Raw genomic sequence first — 21,000 nt, forward strand, 5'->3', positions numbered from 1 at the left:
CAAAAGTCCTTTGAGATGACAGATGTCTTCTCTGACACATGGTTGACCCCAGGTGAGAACTACCAAATTAATTACGAATTCAGCAGCGTTCTTTAAATTACTGTGTTAGGGCATTTGGGTGGCTGGCTCTGTTAGCATCTGCCTTCAGCTCTGGTTATGCTACCAAGATTCTGGAAATGAGTACTGTCTCAGGCTACTTGTTCAGTGGAGAGTATGCTTCTCACTCTCCCTGTGCTTCTCCACCTGCTCATGTACTCTCTCTCAAATAAATAAATAAAATCTTAAAAACATAAATTATTATGTGTTTAAATTACGTAGCATTTCATATATACACAAAAATATCTTGTGCATGTATGGGAAATACTACACATAGACATGTAGTGCTTACTAAACAATGCTGATACGCTATTGGATTTATGATTTTGTTGCAATAACTGTCCCTAAGGGCATGTCCCATTGGTCTAAAACTGCATATACAAAATCTTATCATATTATGACACAGTATTTGCTTAACTAAAGCTTACAGCAGAACAAAAGTTTTGATTGCCTTTATGTGTGTATAATTTTTTTAAGATTTATTTATTTTAGATAGATAGAAAGTGAGGGAGGGAGCACAAGCAGAAGGAACAGGGAGAGGGAGGGAGAATCCAAAGCAGACTCGGAGTTGAGTTAGAGCCTAATGTGCGGTTTGATCCCACCACCCTCAGATCACAACCCAAGCTGAAACCAAGAGTCAGCACTTGACCAACCATGCCAACCAGGCACCCCTGTGTTATAATTTTTTAAACAAAAAAATCATCTCATTATTTCTAAAATACTTCCCCCTCATACAGTGAATAATTAAGATCCTTTCATCCTCATAAATGTGTATGTGTTTGTGTGTATATAGTTGGTTGGTGGTTTAAGGTAACAGATCTTTATTAGACCCTCATTTGGAATTAAGAAATAAATACATTAGCTCATTACTTCTTAGGATTAAAATTGAGTCTGTCACTACTTGGTTTGGGAAGTGGTGTCACATAGGTCTAGTGACTCACAGACATCTTGAGAGGCCGGATGTCAGAAGACCGAAGGTAGAGTTCTGATTCTGAATTATTCCACTTTCATGTGACTCAGTTTCCTCAAAAAAGATAATGACTTGTTTTGATTTTCCTCGATGACTAATGTGTGGAGTTACAACATGCAGCAAGAAAATATGTAGAATATTAGAGCATGATATGATCTTATATTGTTGAGAAGGTTAAGAGGAAGACAGTAAGAGAAGGACAGAAATGGTGGAGCATTAATGGTGCATAAATGATGGAGCGTCATGGGCTGGGTAAAAACAAAACAAACAAAAAAACCCAAAGAACAAAACAAAAAAAAAAAAAAAAAAAGGGAAGAAAGAATGAGGTCCAAAATGGCAGAGGAGTAGGAGACCTTAATTTCATCTGGTTCCAGGAATTTCGCTAGATAGCTATCAAACCATTCAGAACACCTGTGAACTCCACCGGAAATTGAAGGAAAGAATAGCAGCAAATCTATGAACAGAACAGTGACTATTTTTTGCAAGGTAGGAGGTGTGGAGGAATGAATCTGAGATGATATATGGGAAGATAGACCACAGGGCAGAGGGAAGGAGCCTCCATCAGCCAAGTGACAGAGCAGCAGGGCACAAAACTGCAACTTACAGGAGTCTGCTCTGGTGAGGAATGTTGCTCAGCTGACTAAGTGGGACGTGGAACCATTGCTGGGAGAGTGAGGTCTCAGGATCCTCAGGGTCACTGGAAGACGGGGGGTGCCTGAGTGTAGCAGAGCACCCCCATATGGGATCAGGGAAGCTGACTGGAAAGAGTGAGCCGAAGAATGGGCTGTCAGCTCGCAGTTGCCATAAACTGTGATTTCCAGCACAGCTGGGCCACTGCTGCTTGAGTAGGGGCCCAACAAATGGCAGGACAGGGGAGAACCCCCTTTTTCCTCCCACAAAAGGAGTGGCAGGGGAGAGTGCTGCAGGAGCCTGCTGGGTTTGGAGACTTTAAACAGGGCTGTGTGCCTCAGATAGAAGTGCTCATTTACAGGCCAGGGGAATACAGAGTGCAGAGAGAAACCAGGGAGACAGGAGTGACTGACTGCTTTTCTCTCACGGCTTACTGAGGAGTGCGACTCCAAGCTCTGGGCTCCTCTGGGGTGAGAGATTGGGAGGCAGCCATTTTCTTTCTCATTCTCTAAAACGGTGAGGGAAAAGCCTTCAGGGAACGAGAACTACCGAGAACAAACCAGAGGAGATAACTTAGCCTGGCCCATGGCAAGGGCAGAGCCATGCTGCCTGGGGCAAAGATATTTGAGAATCAAAGCAACAGGCCCCTCCCCCAGAATATGCTGAGTTGGTGGAGTTTGCTATCCCTAGAGGGTGGAGATGGATTGACATAGAGGATTTGTTGAGGAGGGTGGACCACAAACTTGCAGTTCTGGGCTGGGGATTCCCACATAGCCATAATTGCTTTGACCCTCTAAAGAGAAGCAGAAAGATGTCAGGGAGCAAAATTCACGTAGCAGACCAACTCGTATTAAGCTCCCATTCCCCTGAGAAGAATGGTCTTAATCTTAATCTAAACTTCATCTAGGCAAAGACACCTGAAGAAGCCAAGTAGAAGGCCCTTCCTCCAAAAGAGAGACTGGAAGAATGGGTGAATGATAAACTTATTTCCTACAGGACTGTAAAACTTCAGTGCCAGGGAGCTCCATGTGTTCCCTCATGACTCCCTTATACTTCAAGCTAAAATTTTAGGTTTTTTAGTTTCTGTTCTTATTCTTTTTTAAAATCACATATATGTTTTAGAGATTTATGCCCCATATTAGCAGTTTTTCACTCTGTCCAATTTTATCATGATATAATGTATGTTCTGACTTCTTTGGCATTTTGGGATATAGTGTCTTCTAACACACAGACCAAAATCAAGCAGAAATAGGCAGATCACTGTACTGTGTCCATTCAAGGGATTATAATCTCTCTCTGCACTCCCACCCTGTTTTTTCCTTTTCCCTCTTTTTTATTGTTTTGAATCATCTTGGCTTTAATAGCATATCCATGATAGCTTTCAACCACTTCAGGTTTTTTCTAAGGTGTATATAGCTTGAGTCTTGGTTGATATTTTGGATTCTGTTCATTTGCTCAGCTGTCCCTCAACAGAATGACTAGGAGAAAGAACTCTCAACAAAGAAAAGAACCAGAGACAATGTCCTCTTTTACAGATCTAAACAAGATCTAAGTGTCAAGATGTCAGAGATAGACTTCAGGATAGAAATCATAAAGCCAATAACTAGGATGGAAAAGAGCAATAGTGACAATATAGAATCTCTAAGGGTAGAAGTGATATCTAATCAGGCAAAACTTTAAAAGTTTAAAAAAAACTTAAAAACTTAAACTAAAAAAGAAGTCAGGCAAAAACTTAAAAAAAAAAAATCTATTCAAAACTGAATACTCTGACAGCCAGGGTAAATGAGGCAGAAGAATGAATTAATGATCTAGAAGATAAGCTGATAGAAAGTGAAAAAGCTGAGGAAGAAAGAGATCAGCAGCTAGAAACCCATGAGAACAGACTTAGAGAAATCAGTGGCACCATGAAATGTTCCAATGTCAGAATTATTGGTATCCCTGAGAAGATGTAGAGAGAGAGAGGATCAAAAGGTATAGTTGAGCAAATCATAGCTGAGAATGTCCCTAATCTGAGGATGGAAACAAGCAGTTGCGGCCAAGAGGCAGAGAGGCTTCTCCCCTACCCAAGATCAATAAAAATAGATCAATACCCCAGCATATAATAGTAAAACTTGAAATCTTAGAGCCAAGGAAGCTATCCTGAGACATTTAAGGGGAAAGATTTCTTCCATACAGAAGAAGGAAAATCAGAATTACATCAGACCTATCCACAAAGTCCTGACAAGGCAGTAGGGACTGGCAAAACATTGTCAGGGTACTAAATGGGAAGAACATGCAGCCAAAAATACTTTATCCAGCATGGAAGGGAAAAAAGCCTCCAGGACCAGCAGAAACTGAAAGAGTATGTGACCATCAAGCCTCCCTGCAAGATTCTCTAAAAGAAGAAATACTGCAAAAGTAATATAGAGCAGAAATTAAAAGAGACCATCTATAGAAATAGGGATGCTACAGGCAATATGATGGCACTAAATTAATATCTTTCAGTGGTTAATATGAATGGACTGAATGCTCCCATCAAGAGACACGGGGTTTCAGATTGGAAAAAAAAGACAAGACCCATCCATATGCTGTCTATAAGAGACTCATTTTGTATCTAAAGAGATCCTCAAATTGAAAGTAAAGGGATGGAGAACCATTTATCATGCCACCAGACCTCAAAAGAAAGCTGGCAGAACGACTCATATCAGACAAATTAGATTTTAAACTAAAGATGGTAGTAAAATATGCAGAGGGACACTATATCATGTTTAAAGGGTCCATCCACAAAGAAAATTTTAACAATTGTAAAAATCTATGCTCTTAACACAGGAGTAACCAACTGCATAAACTAATACCTAAAATAAAGAATCATATTGATAATAATACATTAATAATAGGAGACTTCAGCAGTCCACTCACAGCAATAGATCATCTAAACAGAAGATCAACAGAGAAACAAGACCTTTGAATGACACATTGGACCAGATGTACTTGATCAATATAGACAAAACATTCTGTCCTAAAACAACAGAATACTCACTCTTCTTGACTGCACACAGAACTTTTTCCAGAATAGATCACATACTGGGTCACAATTCAGATCTCAGCCAATGCCAAAAGACTGAAATTTTCCTCTGTATTTTCAGATCGCAGTGCTCTAAAACTGGAACTCAACCATAAGAAAAATTTTGGAGGGACCAGATATACTTAGAGGTTAAAAGACATCCTGCTACAGAATGAATGGTTCAACCAGGAAATTAAAGAGGAACTTAGACAATTCATGCACACAAATAAAAACAAAAACAATGGTTCATAACCTATGGGATGCAGCAAAGGGAAGTACATAGACATCTAAGCCTTACTCAAAAAATTAGAAAAATCCCCAGTGCACAAGCTAAACTTACACCTAAAGATGTTGGAGAAAGAACAGCAAGTAACACCTAACCAAGCAGGAGAAGAGAAATAATAAAGATTAGAGCAGAAATCAGTGAAATAGAAACTAGAACAGTAGAATAGATCAACGAAACTAGAAGCTGGTTCTTTGAAAGAATTAAAAAGATCTTTAAACCTCTGGCCAAATTTATCCAAAAGATAAAAGGAAGGACCGAGATTAATAAAATAATGAATGAAAGGGGAGAAATCACAACCCAAACCAAGGAAATAGAGACAATTATTAGAACTTAATACCAGCGTATGCCCACTATATGTGCTGGATGCTTATAAACTACCAAGACTCAAACAGGAAGAAACAGACAATCTGAACAGACCAATAACCAGCAAGGTAGTTGAAACAGTAATCAAAACCAAAATCAAAAAACAAAATTCCAGAGCCAGATGGCTTCACAGGAAATTCTACCAAACATTTAAAGAAGAAATCATACCTATTCTACTGAAGCTACTTAAAAAAAATAGAAATGAAAGGAAAATTTCTAATCTCATTCTGTGAGGCCAGCATTACCCTGATCCCAAAACCAGGCAAAGACCCCATGAAAAAGGAGAATTACAGACAAATATCCCTGATGAAAAGGATGCCAAGATTCTCAGCAAGATCCTAGCCAGTAGGATCCAATATTACATAAAAAGATTATTCACCAAGACCAGGCGGTATTTATTACTGGGATGCAAGGTTGGTTTAACATTTGCAAATCAAAGTAATAGAGCACATTAGCAAAAAAGGGAACAAGAACCCTTTTTGATGCAGAAAATGCATTTGAAAAATACAGCATCTTTTCTTGATTAAAACTCTTCAGAGTGTAAGGATAGAGAAAACATACCTCAATATTGTAAAAACCACCCCTGCAGAACCCACATCAAACATCTTTCTCAGTGGAGAAAACTTTCTCAGTGGAAAAAAAAAGCTTTTCCCTTAAGGTAGGGAACATGACAGGATGCCCACTCTCACCACTATAGTTCTACATAGTAGTAGGAGCCTAGCCTCAACAAAGAAATAAAAGGTGTTCAGATTGTCAAAGAAAAAGTCAAACTCTAACTCTTTGCAGGGGATGTTATAAGTTTATGTGGAAAACCCAAAAGATTCCACCCCAAAATTTCTATAACTTACTTAGCAATTCAGTAATGTGGCTGGATACAAAATCATTGCACAAAAATCAGTTGCATTTCTATACACTAACAATGTGACTGAAGAAAGAGAAATTCAGGAATTGATTCCATTTACAATAGCACCAAAACCTATAAGATACCTAGGAATAAACTAACCAAAGAAATAAAAAATCTATACTCCTACAACACTTAAGAAAGAAATTGAGGAAGACAGAAAAAGATGGAAAAACAGTTTGTGCTCATGGATTGGAAGAAAAAACTTTGCGAAAATGTCCATGCTGCCCAGAGCAATATACATATTCAAGTAATCCCTATGAAAATACCGTGGACATTTTTCACAGAGCTGGAGCAAACAACCCTAACATTTGTAGGGAACCAGAAAAGACTCCAAATTCCCAGGGGAATGTTGAAAAAGAAAAACAAAGCTGGGGCATGATATGCCTGATTGTCAAGTTACATTACAAAGCTGTGATTACCAAGACAGCATGGTATTGGCAGAGAAACTGACAAAGACCAGTGGAACAGAATAGAATGTCCAGAAATGGACTCTCAACTCTGTGGTGACTATACTGACAAATCAGGAAACAAATATGCAATGGAAAAAAGACAGTCTCTTCAATAAGTGGTGCTGGGAAAACTGGGCAGCCACATGCAGAAGAATGAAACTGGACCATTTTATTTATACCATACAAAACATAAACTCAAAATGGATGAAAGACCTCTGTGAGACCAGAATCCATCAAAATCCTAGAGAAGAACATAGGTGGTAACCTCTTTCAAGGCATGTCTCCATAGGCAGACGGGAAACAAAAGCAAAAATGAACTTATGGCACTTCATCAAGATAAAAAGCTTTTGCACAACAAATACACAGCAAATCAAGAGGCTACCCATGGTATGGGAAATTTTTGCAAATGACATATCAGGTAAAGGGCTGATATCTAAGATATTTAAGAACTTCTGAAACTCAACACCTAAAAACCAAATAAGCCAGTCAGTAAGTGCATGGGAAATATGAATAGACACTTCCCCAATGAAGGCATGGAAATGGCTCACAGACATATGAACAAATGTTCTACATCATTTGGGATCAGGGAATTAGAAATTAAAACCACAATGAGATACCACCTTATACCAGTTAGAATGACAAAAATTAACAAGTCAGGAAATGACAAATGTTAGAGAGGATGCAGATGAAAGGGACCCTTTCTATACTGTTGGTGGGAATGCAAGCTGGTACAGCCCCTCTGGAAGACAGCATGGACATTCCTCAAGACATTGAGAATAAGGCTATCCTATGACTTAGCAGTCGCAATACTAGGTATTTATCCCAAAGATACAGATATAGTGAAAAAAGGGACATGTGCACCCCAATGTTCATAGCAGGAGTGTCCACAATCAGCAAACTGTGGAAGGAGCCAAAATATCCTTACACAGATGAATGGATAAAGATGTGGTTTGTATACATAGTAGAATATTATTCAGCCACTGGAAAGAATGAATACTCATCATGCATTGACATGGATGGAAGTTGAGAGGATTATGTTAAGTGAAATAAGTCAGTCAGGGAAAGCAAATTATCTTCTGGTTTCACTCATATGTGGGACATACGTAATAGCCCAGAGGACCATAGGGGAAGGGAGGGAAATCCAAAGGGGAGAAATTAGAGGGAGAGATCAACCATGAGAGAATGTGGACCCTGAAAAACAATCTGGGGATTTCAAAGGTGAGGACGGTGGGGATGGAGTCACTGGGTGATGGGTATTGAGGAGGGCACTTGCTGTGATGAGCCCTGGGTGTTATATTTAATAAATGAGTTATTGAATCTGAACCAAGAACTAATTTTGTACACTACAGTAGCTATCTCATTATAATAATACAAAAACTATTTTTAAAAAATAGACCTACCCTATGACTTAGCAATTGTACCACTTTGTACTTTGTACCACAAAGATACAGATGTGGTAAAAAGAAGGATATATGCACTCCAGTGTTCATAGCAGCAATGTCCACAATAGTCAAACTGTGAAAAGAGCCAACATGTCCTTCAACAGATGAATGGATAAAGAAGATGTGGCCCATATATACAATGGAATATTACTCAGCCATCAGAAAGGATGAATACTCACCATTTCCATCAACATGGGTGGGACTGACTGGAGGAGGTTATGCTGAGGTTAAGCAGAGAAAGCCAATTATCTTGGTTTCATTTGTATGTGGAATATAAGGAATAGTGCAGAAAATCGAAGGGGAAGGGAGAGAAAACTGATTGGGAAGAAATCAGAGAGGGAGGAAAACCATGAGAGACTCTGGACTCCAGGAGATGGATTGACAGTCACAGAATGGAGGGGGGTAGGGAGATGGGGTAACTGTGTGATTAAAAATATGTAAATAATGTTCAGCCCCCCCAAGATAATTAATATTAAGAAAGAAAAGAAAAGGGGGGCGCCTGGGTGGCTCAGTGTGTTAAGCTGCTGCCTTCAGCTCAGGTCATGATCTCAGGGTCCTGGAATCGAGTTCCGCATCGGGCTCTCTGCTCAGCAGGGAGTCTGCTTCCTCCTCTCTCTCTGCCTGCCTCTCTGCCTACTTGTGATCTCTCTCTGTCAAATAAATAAATAAAATCTTAAAAAAAAAAAACTTTAAAAAAAAAGAAAAGAAAAGAAAAGAAAAGAAAAGGGGTGCGTGGGTGGCTCAGTGGGTTAAGCCTCTGCCTTCAGCTCAGGTCATCATCCCAGGGTCCTGGGATCAAGCCCCACATCGGGCTCTCTGCTCGGCAGGGAGCCTGCTTTCTCCTCTCTCTCTGCCTGCTTCTCTACCTACTTGTGATCTCTCTCCTTCTGTCAAATAAATAAATAAAATCTTAAAAAAAAAAAAAAAAGAAAGAAAAGAAAAAAGAGTGAGTGTCCCAATAACAGACCATGACCCAGAAGAAAAAATCTAGTAAAAATGAGGGGCCTTTAGCAAGGGGCAAGCACTGGTACTGGAACGACTGAGTATCCACATGTGAAAGATAAATGATGTTGGACTTCTCCTTCTTGTCATACACAGAAATTAACTTGAAATAAATCAAATGCCATTGAAATTTTTAGAAGAAAGCATAGGCATAAATCATCTTGACCTTGGACTTTATAGTGGTTTTTCTGATACGGCATACAAAGCACAAGCAGAAAAGAAAAAAATAGGTGTCTTTCACATTATCAAAATTAAAAACTTTCGTGCTGCAGAGGACATCATAAGAAAGTGAAGACAATCCATAGAACGGGAATAAATTTTTTACAGATCATATCTGTGGTAAAGGACCTGCATCTAGAATACACTCAGGCCACTTAGTAATTAAAAGAGAAGTAAGCCAATTAGAAATGGGCAAAGTGTCGGGATGCCTTGGTGGCTTAGTCAGTTAAGCCTCTGCTTTTAGCTAAGGTTATGATCTCAGGGTCCTGGGATCGAGCTCCCTACTTAGTTGGGGAGTGCACCTCTCTCTGTCCCTGTTTTTCTCTTGAAGGTGTGATGTCTCTCACTCTGCTCTCTCAAATAAATACAATCTTAAAAAAAAAAAAATGAGGGGCTCCTGGGTGGCTCAATGGGTTAAGCCTCTGCCTTCAGCTCAGGTCATGATCTCAGGGTCCTGGGATCAAGCCCCACATCGGGCTCTCTGCTCAGCAGGGAGCCTGCAATCCCCCCTCTCTCTCTCTGCCTGCCTCTCTGCCTTCTTGTGATCTCTGTTAAATAAATAAAATTTTAAAAATCTAAAAAAAAAATAATGAGCAAAGTATCCGAATAGACATTTCTCTAAAGAAGACATCCAGGTCGCCAACAGACACATGAGAAGATGCTCAGCATCACTTATCATCAGGGAAATTCAAATTGATACTGCAATGAGATATTACCACACTGCTAGTAGAATGATGTAAGCAGAAAGATAATAATAACAAGTGGTGGTAAGGATTCGGAGAAACTGGGACCCTCATATACTGCTGGTTGGAATGTAAAATGGTACAGCTGCTTTGGAAAACAATTTGGCAGTTTTTCAGAAAGTAACAGAGTTACTAAATGACTCAGCAATTCACATAATATAGATATATAATCAAAAGAAATGAAAAGATGTATTTGCAAAAACTTGTACAAATATATATTTATGGCAGCATTATTTTATTATATACTAATTATATAATATTATAATATTGTATATTATCTACAGCTAAAGAAGTAGAACTGTGTTAATCAACTATGAATGGATAAACAAAATGTGCTCACATATATCCAGAGTGAAGTAATACCTATAAAATGGTTTGAAATACTAATATTGTTCAGTATTGATGACCATAGAAAACATTATGCTAGTTTAAAAAGCAAGTAACAAAAGGTCACTGTGGTTCTATACACATGAAAGGTCCAGAATAGGTAAACCTATATGGAAAGTAGATTCATGGTTGTTGAGAACTAGAGGAGTTTGTGGGGGCGGGTGGCTAGTAGTGGGAAGGTGACTGCTAAGGGAAACAGGGTTTCCTTTGAGCGTAAGGAAAATGTTCTAAAATTGAATGTGTTGATTCTGTGAATTTACTAAAAACCATAGAGATATATACTATAAATGGGTACAATGTATGGTAGGTGAGTTATATTTCAATAAAGGCATTACCTATTCCCCCATCCTCCCAATATAAAACAGGAATTAGGAGCCTGTTTTACTCTGTAAGGACACTATACCTGTTGTATCAGTGTAATTATTACTAGAGTTCCTTTCACCCTTAGAAGTGTCTTGATTTATATGATAAATTTATATCACTCTCTCACTGTGTGACATCAGGGAGGTAGCTTTGGTCTTTCCCTGAGGCTTCACATTCCTCATATATAAAACAAGGTTTATCCAATTCTGATCATCTTTGGCCTTAGCACTATAGTTCCCAGAAGCTCCACTTTAGAAGTTTTAATATCCTGCTCAGTTGGTCATAGGGCTTTGCAGTGCTTTGGAAGATAAACCTAAATTAACAGAGTCAAAGCCTTGGACCAGTATAGATCTCTGGTCCCAGGAAATAGAGGCAAGACAAAGACCAATTCCCGAGTTGACCCATTCCTGAAATTCAGATTTCCCCATAGATAGGCTACTAATAAAAGCAATCCAACCATTCCAATGCAGGCAAAATGCTCCAAATACACCCTTCACACTCCCCCCTAAAAGATAAACATTTAAATGGGGCCCCTCGCATAAAATAGGAAGTCCCTGGGAAACTTGTCAAGTTTGGCACTGGTTAATGAAGTTTTTGTCTAAACACAAGTTGGTTAAGTCCATCCAAAGGGGCTTGATGTGATTGTGGAGGACATCTGATCATACAGTGGAATGTTTATTTACTAGGTGTCTTTAGCCATGATTGTTTAGGAAATAAAATTATATAAAAGGAGCTTAAAGATTATTTTGTTCTCGTCCCCTTTATACTTGTGAGAATGTACCTGATAATAGTTGGTATAGCATCTCACTTTGCTTCTCCCTCTCCCTTCCAGGCCACCTAGGTCTATGTGGTGGTTTGTACATATGCATCATGGTGTCTCCATTACCAGTCCACACACATGGGCCCTGGGTTTTGCATCAGGAAGTCCTTAGAAAAAACTCAATGTAAAAGAAGAAGAAGGCATAGAATAAATCTCATTCCCATCAATCCATCTATGAACCAGAAAGATGGATGCTCACCAGGCTCACTGAGAAGGGAAACCATCATGAAGACAGTAGTAATGAACTGTCTGCATAAGTCAGAACTCCTGGTCACAAAGCCAGTTATCAGAGATGGTAAGGAAGGTTGGGGGTGAGGTAGAGCTTTCCCTGAATATAGGGGAGAATTGAGAAAGAATCACTATAGTGGTGTGAAAGTAGCCAGTGCACTAGCCTCCAATAAGAAAATGAGGTCTTTCAGAGAATATGCCCCTGCTCTTTCCTTCTTTAGGATACCAGGACTGGGAAAGGTAAAAAAAAAAAAAAATTCAAAAGCTGGAGTCTAATAGGAAGAAAAGAGGAGCCATTGGTTTTCTGTATGCCAGATACTGCATCCAGTTTTTGCTGATATTAGTCTGTGGTTTTCATAGACAAGGCAAAGTCCTTCATAGCTTAAGTTTGCCAGGCGATACCTCGGTTATAATGGTGCAATTTCTACATCCTAGGGAACCAGTGGGGTTGGGTTGTATGCTCTACCTTACATGCTCTACTTCTGCTGGTGGTAGGATTTTAGGATTAGTGGTAGCCATCATTGTTCTTACTTTCAAGATACTGAGGAGGAGATAGTACTGATCTTGGAAATTTTGCACCATCTTGTTGCTCAAAATCAGGTGGATGCTTGTGGGGCCCTGCCAGTAGAGTAAGGTGGATGCGCTGTGGGGAGATGCTATACCGAGTGGCAGTCTTCTCAAATGACTCCAAAGTGGTAAGCTTTTTGAAGAAGATGACATTATACACACACAAACTGCTGTCTCAGTCACAAATTCAACTTCTGTGGGGAGCTTGGTTCTTCCAACTTCTGACAGATGTAAATGGTCATCACTTTCTGGCCTTCGATAGCACTGAAGAGCCAGATGCCATATACAGATTTGGAACAAATCATCTGAGGACACCTTCAGCGAGTTTAGCATCCAGGAAGGTGGTAAAGAGCTAGCTGAACTGTGAAAAACTATTGCAGTGTGATTACTTCTGGGTGTCCTGGATCAAGAAGCTGATGATCATTGCCCAGTCACAACATCTCCACTTGTGGGTTAAAGAGCTATTCCCCTCACCAAGTCTGAAGTTGTTCAGCCTTGGGGACTGGGCATTCTCCACATGGTAGTCCATGCAGGCCTCAGGGAGCATTCTGTGAGAATGATGATCCAGTAGGTTGGGCTGGTACTTCCCTAGGATGTTTCTTTTCTCCATCTTTTATGGGTCAGTCTTCTATTTCTCGTCAGCTCCATTTGGCTAGAACACTGTGATCTTGTAGCTGGCCAAGTGCATGTGCTTGTATATGCCACATTCTGCTGCTGAATTGTGTCAGTCTGTACTGGGAAAGGCATTCCTTTCTCACCACCCAGCTTCCTCGGGGTTAACTCTGTTACAACTCTGATACAGTGCACCTGAGTGAATTCAGGAGCTCTCTTCCAAGTGTCCTACAAACATTTGACTATGTTCAGCTGGATTAGGCTTTCCCTGGCGTCCAAGAGAGAGTGGAATATGTATGTCCAGGATTTAGTTCCCAGTTTTCCATCATGGTTCCTCCAGCTACTGTTGGTTTGAGTGCTGTGTCTGGCTGTGTGAGAAATTACTGGGATAATGCTCTTGACATATTTTGTGTTTAGATATTGAAAGTCTTCCAACTCTGACCCTCTTGCTTGAAATGGTCAGGAGCACCTCCTACAGGTAGCTGCTAGAGTAGTGCTGGTTGTAGCACTGAGACTATGTGTGACAGAACAGCCTGGCTACAAATTTGTGCCCACTGTGATCCAAGCTTGGCAGTGAACTGCCTGTAGGCAAGGGAAATTTCTTACTATTCTTTAGAAGCCATGAAGGACCACCCTCCCCCCCATGCTCATACATATTTTTTTCAATTTTTACAATGGCCACATTTTATGCTGTACTTAAAACATTAATTACCTGTTAATATGTAATTTTTTTATATTGTAAAATAGCTGAGTCACCTTTGTATACAGAGTGTCCTTCTAGATATAAGTGCAAATGAAATTTTAGAATCAAAGAAAATGGAGATTTTTAGGCATTTAGTCATTAACACTTAAGATTGTACCCATTTTTTAATTTTGCCAGTCTCTGGTAAGGATCTGTCTCTGCAAATAAATCACACCATTTGCATCACTAACTTGATATTGAACTGGACACTTAAGTTAATCTTGCCCAAATTCTATGTCTCAGTGTGTATACTCACAGCTGACGTTCCCGCAGACCTTTAGGTCCTCCCTGGCTGAGCTCATGGCCTGCACCTCCCTGGATCTGGAGCTGGATCTCCAGGCCTCCAGAACACGCCAGAGGCAGCTGAACGAGGAGATCTGCACCCTGCGGGAACTGAGGCAGCGGTTAGAAGACGCGCAGCTCCGAGGCCAGACCGACCTCCCACACTGGGTGCTGCAGGACGAGCGGTTCCGGAGCCTGCTGAAGGAAGCCGAGAGGCAGGTAAGAGGCCCAGCCCCAGCCTGGCGAGGCCCGCTATGGAGTCCCTCCGGCATCTGGGGCCTGCCTGGTCATGATGATGAAGCTGTGCTTTGAACACTCCCAGAGCTCCTCTGAAGGGACTGGGTTTCTTCCTCCGTGGGCCAGGCAGCTGGTGTTCCTGTGGCACCAACACATGACTTTTTTTTTTTTTTTTTAAATTTAAAACACTTAGTTAACATGTGAATAGTTTCAGGGGTATAATTCAGTGATTTATCAGTTGTGTATAATACTCAGTGCTCAGCCCATTGGGTGACTCCTTAATGCCCATCTTCCATTTTCCCGATCCCCCCAACTACCTCCCCTCTGGCAACCCTCAGTTTGTTCCCTATGGCTAAGAGTCTTATGGTTTGTCTCTGTTGCTGATTTCATCTTATTTTATTTTCCCTTCCCTTCCGTTGTGTTCATTTGTTCTCTTAAATTTCACATATGTTGAAATCATACGTGTTTGTCTTTCTCTGACTGACTTATTTAGCTTAGCATAATACCGTCTATGTTGTTGCAAATGACAGGATTTCATTCTTTTGAAGCCTGAGTAATATCCCATTGTGTGTATATACCACATCTTTGACTATTGTGGCTATTGCTGCTATGAACCCTTTCAGATCACTACATTTGTATTTTTGGAGTAAATACCCAGTAGGGCGGTTGCTGAGTTGTGGGGTAGCTCTGTTTAACAGAATAACTGTTCCAGCTTGCATTCCTACCAAGAGGGCAAGAGAGCTACCCTTTCTCCACATCTTGGCCACATCTTTTGTTTCCCAAGTTGTGCACTTGAGCCACTCTGAGTGGTGGGGAGTGGCATCTCCCTGTGGTGTGATTTCTTTTTCTGGAATGATGAGGGTGGTGGAGCATTTCATCATATGTTTGTTAGCCATTCGGATGTGTGTTCTTTGGAGCAGTGTCTGTTCATATCTTCTGCCCTTTCTTGGGTGGAATTTTGCTGTGTAGAGTATCAAGTTTGAGAGGATTCTTACAGACTGTGGATACTAGCCCTTGATGGAATGTGTCATTTGGGGATCTCTTCTTCCAATTAGCTTGGTTGATTGCTTCCTTGGCAGTGCCCAATGCTTTCAGCCTGATGACGTCTCAGTCATTCAGTTGTGCCTTTGTTTCCCTTGCCTCTGGAGATGTGTGGAGCAATATGTTGCTACAGCCCAGCTCAAAGTGGGTGCTGCCTGCCTTCTCCTCTAGGATGTTGCCAGATTCCTGTCTACCGTGTAGGTCTTTGGTCTGTTTCGAGTGGGTTTCTGTGTATGAGAAAACGAGGGGCCCAATGTCCTTCTTCTGCATGTGGTCGTTGGTCCAGCGTTCCCACCACCGTTTGGGGAGGAGACTATCTTTTGTGCATTGGATGTTCATTCTCTCCTGCTCTGTCCAAGATTCCTTGACCAACAAGTGAAGGGTCCATGCCTGAGTTCTTCCCTCTGTTCTCTTGGTGCCAGGATCATACCATCAATGACAGCTGTGTCACGCAGCCTGAGGTCCCGATTGGGATGTTTCTGAGTTTGGTGTTCTTTCTCCACTTTCCCTTGGCTCCTCGGGGGACTTGTCTGGTGCTTCCCTCTTTGGAGAAGCATTTGTTGCAGCTCTGTGAAAAATGCTGGTGTCACTTTCATAGGGATTGCTTTACGTGTGGACATGGATGTTGGTCGTGACTACACCCTGGGAATGGGATTTATTCTTCTAGTCCATGAGCATGGAAAGGGCTTTTAATTCTTTGTGTCTACCTAAGTTTCTCTCATAAGGGTCTCTAATTTGGAGAGCACATCTCTTGGACCTCTTTGCTGAGGCTTCCTCCTGGTTATCTTACGGCTTGGATTGTAATTGGGAACAGGAGCAATTCCTTGAGGACTCTCTGGGGTGCTTCATTATGAGTGTGCAGAAATGGAAGCGACTTCTGTGTGTTGCTGTGCTATTCTGGACAGAGGTGAATTCCCAGACCAGTTCTCGCACATTTCATTCTGTTTTTATTTATATTATTTTCATGGAGTCTTTTGGGTTTCTATATTGATTCTCATGACGTCTGCTGGAAGTGATCATATGATTTCTTCTTCGCCAATTTGGATGCCTTTGATTTCTTTTGGTGGTCAGATGGCAGAAGCTAAGACTTAGAGAACTAGGAGGAATAAGAATGGTGGGAGTGGACATGTCCCCATCGTGGTCCTGTCCTTTTCCTTATGGGAAATGCTTTCAGTGGTGCCCCATTGAGAAGGAGATTAGCTGTGGGTCTTTCGTATGTAGCCTTCAAGACGTTGAGGTAGGTGCCCCCTACCTCTTCGAAGTTGAGGGGTTTTATCAAGGAAGGTTGCTGTATTTGGTCAAATGCTTTTTCTGCACCTATTGAGAGGATTATTTGATTCTTATCATTTCTTTTATTAATGCTGACCCAACTCTTTTGCAGTTTCCTCAGGTAAGGGACTGCAGAAAGGATCTCCAAGCCTTACTGTTGATATTGCCACTCTCCACTTTGTGGTGGAATGTTGTAATGTCTGCAAGAGATGATCCCAGACACACTGGTAGCTCCTGGGAAGATTTGCTGTGGCCACACTGTGTGTGGATGGAGCAGCCTTTCTCCCATGTAGGACCCCAGAGCTGGAATTAGCTTTATTCCTTCTTCCTTAAAACTAGAAGTAAAAATGTCTCTTTCATCCAATGTTGCTGTTCCAGACAAGACAGACCAAACTTGACTTCCACCAAGAACAGGCAGCTGAGAAGATGCTGAAGAAGGCTTCCAGAGGGGCATGCCAGCTACATGGGCAGACCTACCAAGAACCCATCCAAGTGCAGACCTTCAGGTAGGGAAGGCTGTGGGCCCATCTCCTTGCTTGCTTTTTACTGTCTTGCCATTATCATTATAAAAAGTAAAGTAAATATTAAAAAAAAAAAAGTTGAAAACAGAACAGGAATTCTTGTTCCTGTTAGCATTTGGTGTTTTCTTATCTTTTGTATAAACCTTTTAAAAAAGTTGTTATCACTTATGTTTAATTTTGCATTTAGCTTTAAAGAATGAAAATACCAGATGTTGCTACATAATCTGTTATTTTTTTCATGACTATAGTTTTATGTAGTAAATATAATTTGCTTATGTAGCTACTTTTTTCCAAACGTTTGCAGTTGTAGTTAACAGTGATTTACACATGTACATATATGTACCACTTCTGCCTTTTTTAAATTAACTTGATTGAACATACTGTACATACATGTTTATATAGCATATATATCTGTCCTTATTTTATAAATATAGTTAATTATGAATATAGTGAATATATGAATATAGTCAGTTATCATAAACTAAACATTGCAAGAATCAAAACATTATCAGCATTCCCAAATTCTGAAGATATTTTTTTAACCACTATCAGTAATTTTAGTAACATAAATTGGCTTTGATGGTTTTTTTTTTTTAAATGTAACTGGAGCTACACAGAGCTGTACTATTTTGTGCTTTACTTTTGCCTTTATGTTTTTTTGCACCTTTAATTTTTATGTCTCTATTCTAAAATAGTATATTTTAACTGTCTTCCTTCAAGTAATTTTGAGCTCATCTTTTGAAATGTACTTATTTATTAATAAAACATTTATTGCAAACTTACTAGATAGTAGGCACTGTTCTAAGCAGTGGAGATAAATCTCTGTCCTTATCAGGGTATCGTAACTTCGATAATTTTGAGAATTTGTATGGAAACATTTGTATTTTGACAAGTTCTATTTGTTCTATAAGCATGAAGAGTGATTATTAATAGGAGAGCCTCATGACACTTTAAGGGTGCTTATATTATCTGTAACCTGTAATTCTTTCCAAACCTAGGGAGAAGATAGCATTTTTTACAAGACCAACAATTAACATACCTCTTCTGCCAGCCGATGATGTTTGATGTAGTGTGTTGTATACATGAAGTGTTCATCTGTTTGTTTCATTTTCATAAAGTTTTTCGACTAGGTAAATTTGTAAAATATTTATGCAGAAGTTTTAGTAACATTTTGTTCTAAAAAACTCTATAAATATGTATTTTATAACTGACAGCAGAGTTTGACTTTTCATTTTTGTGAAATTAACATCTCAAAATGGTTATTTTGTAAAAGATCAAGTATCATGTTAATAGTGTACAGTTTTTACACTATTTTATTAGACTTACAGGGTGGAAGAGGAATGAGTTCAGGCCAATTCATTGTATTGTAATTTATTTATAATACTTTTTTTTCCTTGAAGAAAAATACTGACTTTAATTTGTATTTTAAAGACTAAACTTTTGTGCTTCAGTATTTGTCATGCAGTTACAATAGAGCTTTGGGGCCGGTTCTGTTTCTGCCACCCAAACCGCAACACTCTGTGCTGAGCACGTCACTTGTATCCGTTTACCGCGTACCTACTGTGTATCTCACACGTTGCAGAGCGTTCGCACTCTGACTTCGCTCACGGTCGCATGCACTGCGGCCCTGCGGGCGGCCCACAGACCGTGCGAGCCAAGCTGTCCCGTGTGCATGGTGCACTAGCCGCCTCTCCTGTCGTCTGCGTCTTTGTGCGCTCGCTGTGAGTCTGGGACAAGCTCTCGGACCCTGCAGCCCAGCCTCCGGTGACCGTCTGCACCCCCCTTCAGCAGACCCCCCGGCAGCTCCCCCGGGAGTCTGCCCCATCCAATGATTCTGACCAACGGGCCGCGTGGAGCTCCAGCACTATGGCTCTATCAGGAAGGGACTCTACGAGAGCTAGGAGCGCGCGTTTTCGCAGAATCCGTGAGTCCGCGGGTGGACAGAGTGCTATGACACATACGCGACAGCCTTTGAAGGCGCTTGTCTAGGGAAGGCAGCGAGCACATGTGGGGAGCGACGCTTGCCCAGGGAGTCACTTACAGAATATTTGATAAATCAAATCAAAATCCCTCCCCCCCACCCCCAAATACTGGAGTCTTCTCAGTATTTCTTAAGAAATCTTAGTCGTAGTTCATGAGGAAAAAAAATTTTACGTAATAAAAATGTATTGGATTCTTTTAAAATGTCAAATGATCTAAATATTTTGCTGTAAGCGTATTTATTATATATGGAATGCACTCTCTTTTGTGAGTAAAGAAAGTTAAGTTACACTAAATGTAAAAGAAAATACAGCTTATTCTGTACACCCTTTTTCCCCCTCTCTCTTTCCTTGAAAATAGCTCTTTAAATCACTGCGCCTCTATTTTCATTGCTCTTAAAAATCTCCCTGTTTGTATAACGTGCCTTTCTTCTAAATTGCATTAAAATAATTTTGTGAAAGTATTTCATTCATAATTCAGTTATTATAACAATGTACTTTCTTAGTAATACTATGATCTATTCCTATGTATTTGTACTTTTGGTCTCTTCTTCCCACACCCCCTTTTTGGGTCAGTGTTTTAGTATATGTACCAATAATGTGTTAGAGACTCACAAGCATTTCTTATCACAACCACCACCTACGCATACAACATGGTCAATGATGGAATTGCTGAAACTTTAAAATCTAACAAAACTATGCTGTTGGATGGCTGGAGCATGTACATGACAAATTAAGTCTTAGGTGCATGGCTGTTAATGCAGAGAGACTTCTCGGATACACTGCCTATCTGCTCCTCTTAAGCAGCTGTACAAATGTAAAAATCCTCAAAACAACTGTTCTTGAATAAAATTCACTGCTTACAAAGTCCCTTCCTATCCCCCTCAGTTTCCCACAGAGTTTTATTTGATGTGTTTTTCTTTCACAAACTTGGGGCTCTCTTGTGTTTTTAACCCCACCTTAACCAAACACAAATAAAGGCCCACTTTAAAAAAAAAAATTTTTTTTATTTCTTTTCAGTGTAACAGTATTCATTGTTTTTGTAACACACCCAGTGCTCCATGCAATCCCTGCCCTCTCTAATACCCACCACCTGGTACCGCAACCTCCCACCCCCCACTGCTTCAAAACCCTCAGATTGTTTTTCAGAGTCCATAGTCTCTCATGGTTCACCTCCCCTTCCAATTTCCCTCAACTCCCTTCTCTCTTCATCTCCCCATGTCCTCCACATTATTTGTTACGCTCCACAAATAAGTGAAACCATTTGATAATTGACGCTTTCTGCTTGACTTACTTCACTCAGCATAACCTCTTCCAGTCCCGTCCATGTTGCTACAGAAGTTGGGTATTCATCCTTTCTGACGGAGGCATAATACTTCATAGTGTATATGGACCAATCTTCCTTATCCATTCGTCCGTTGAAGGGCATCTTGGTTCTTTCCACAGTTTGGCGACCATAGTCATTGCTGTAATAAACATTGGGTACAGATGGACCTTCTTTTCACTACATCTGTTTCTTTGGGTTAAATCCCCAGTAGTGCAATTGCAGGGTCAGAGGGAAGTTCTATTTTTAATTTCGTGAGGAATCTCCACACTGTTTTCCAAAGGGGCTGCACCAACTTGCATTCCCACCAACAGTGTAAGAGGGTTCCCCTTTCTCCACATTCCCTCCAACACATGTTGTTTCCTGTCTTCTAATTGTGGCCATTCTAACTAGTGTAAGGTGATATCTCAATGTGGTATTAATTTGAATCACGCTGATGGCTAGTGATGATGAACATTTTTTCATGTGTCTGATAGCCATT

General features: G+C 40.4%; 1 protein-coding gene and 1 long non-coding RNA gene across 2 annotated transcripts in view; one reads left to right on the top strand and one right to left on the bottom strand.

Moving 5' to 3' along the window:
• Nucleotides 1-18,370, top strand: part of LOC309856889 (protein WWC3-like) — a 179,895-nt gene extending 161,525 nt beyond the window's left edge. Inside the window, exons 21-23 of the mRNA XM_082718691.1 lie at nt 14,140-14,367; nt 17,074-17,201; nt 18,215-18,370. Of these exons, the coding sequence (XP_082574817.1) occupies nt 14,140-14,367; nt 17,074-17,201; nt 18,215-18,281 (423 nt within the window). The 3' untranslated portion in view covers nt 18,282-18,370. The remainder of the gene's footprint in view (nt 1-14,139; nt 14,368-17,073; nt 17,202-18,214) is intronic.
• A 254-nt stretch (nt 18,371-18,624) lies between these two features.
• LOC309856893 lies at nt 18,625-20,462 on the bottom strand. Its single transcript, XR_014307394.1, has 2 exons — nt 18,859-20,462; nt 18,625-18,808 (listed from the first exon to the last, which is right to left on the bottom strand). It is a non-coding gene; the product is annotated as an uncharacterized lncRNA (long non-coding RNA).
• Nucleotides 20,463-21,000: the final 538 nt, after the last annotated feature.

The sequence above is a fragment of the Mustela nivalis genome (genome assembly GCF_964662115.1).
Source record: "Mustela nivalis genome assembly, chromosome: Y".
NCBI classification, from domain to species: Eukaryota; Metazoa; Chordata; class Mammalia; order Carnivora; family Mustelidae; genus Mustela; species Mustela nivalis.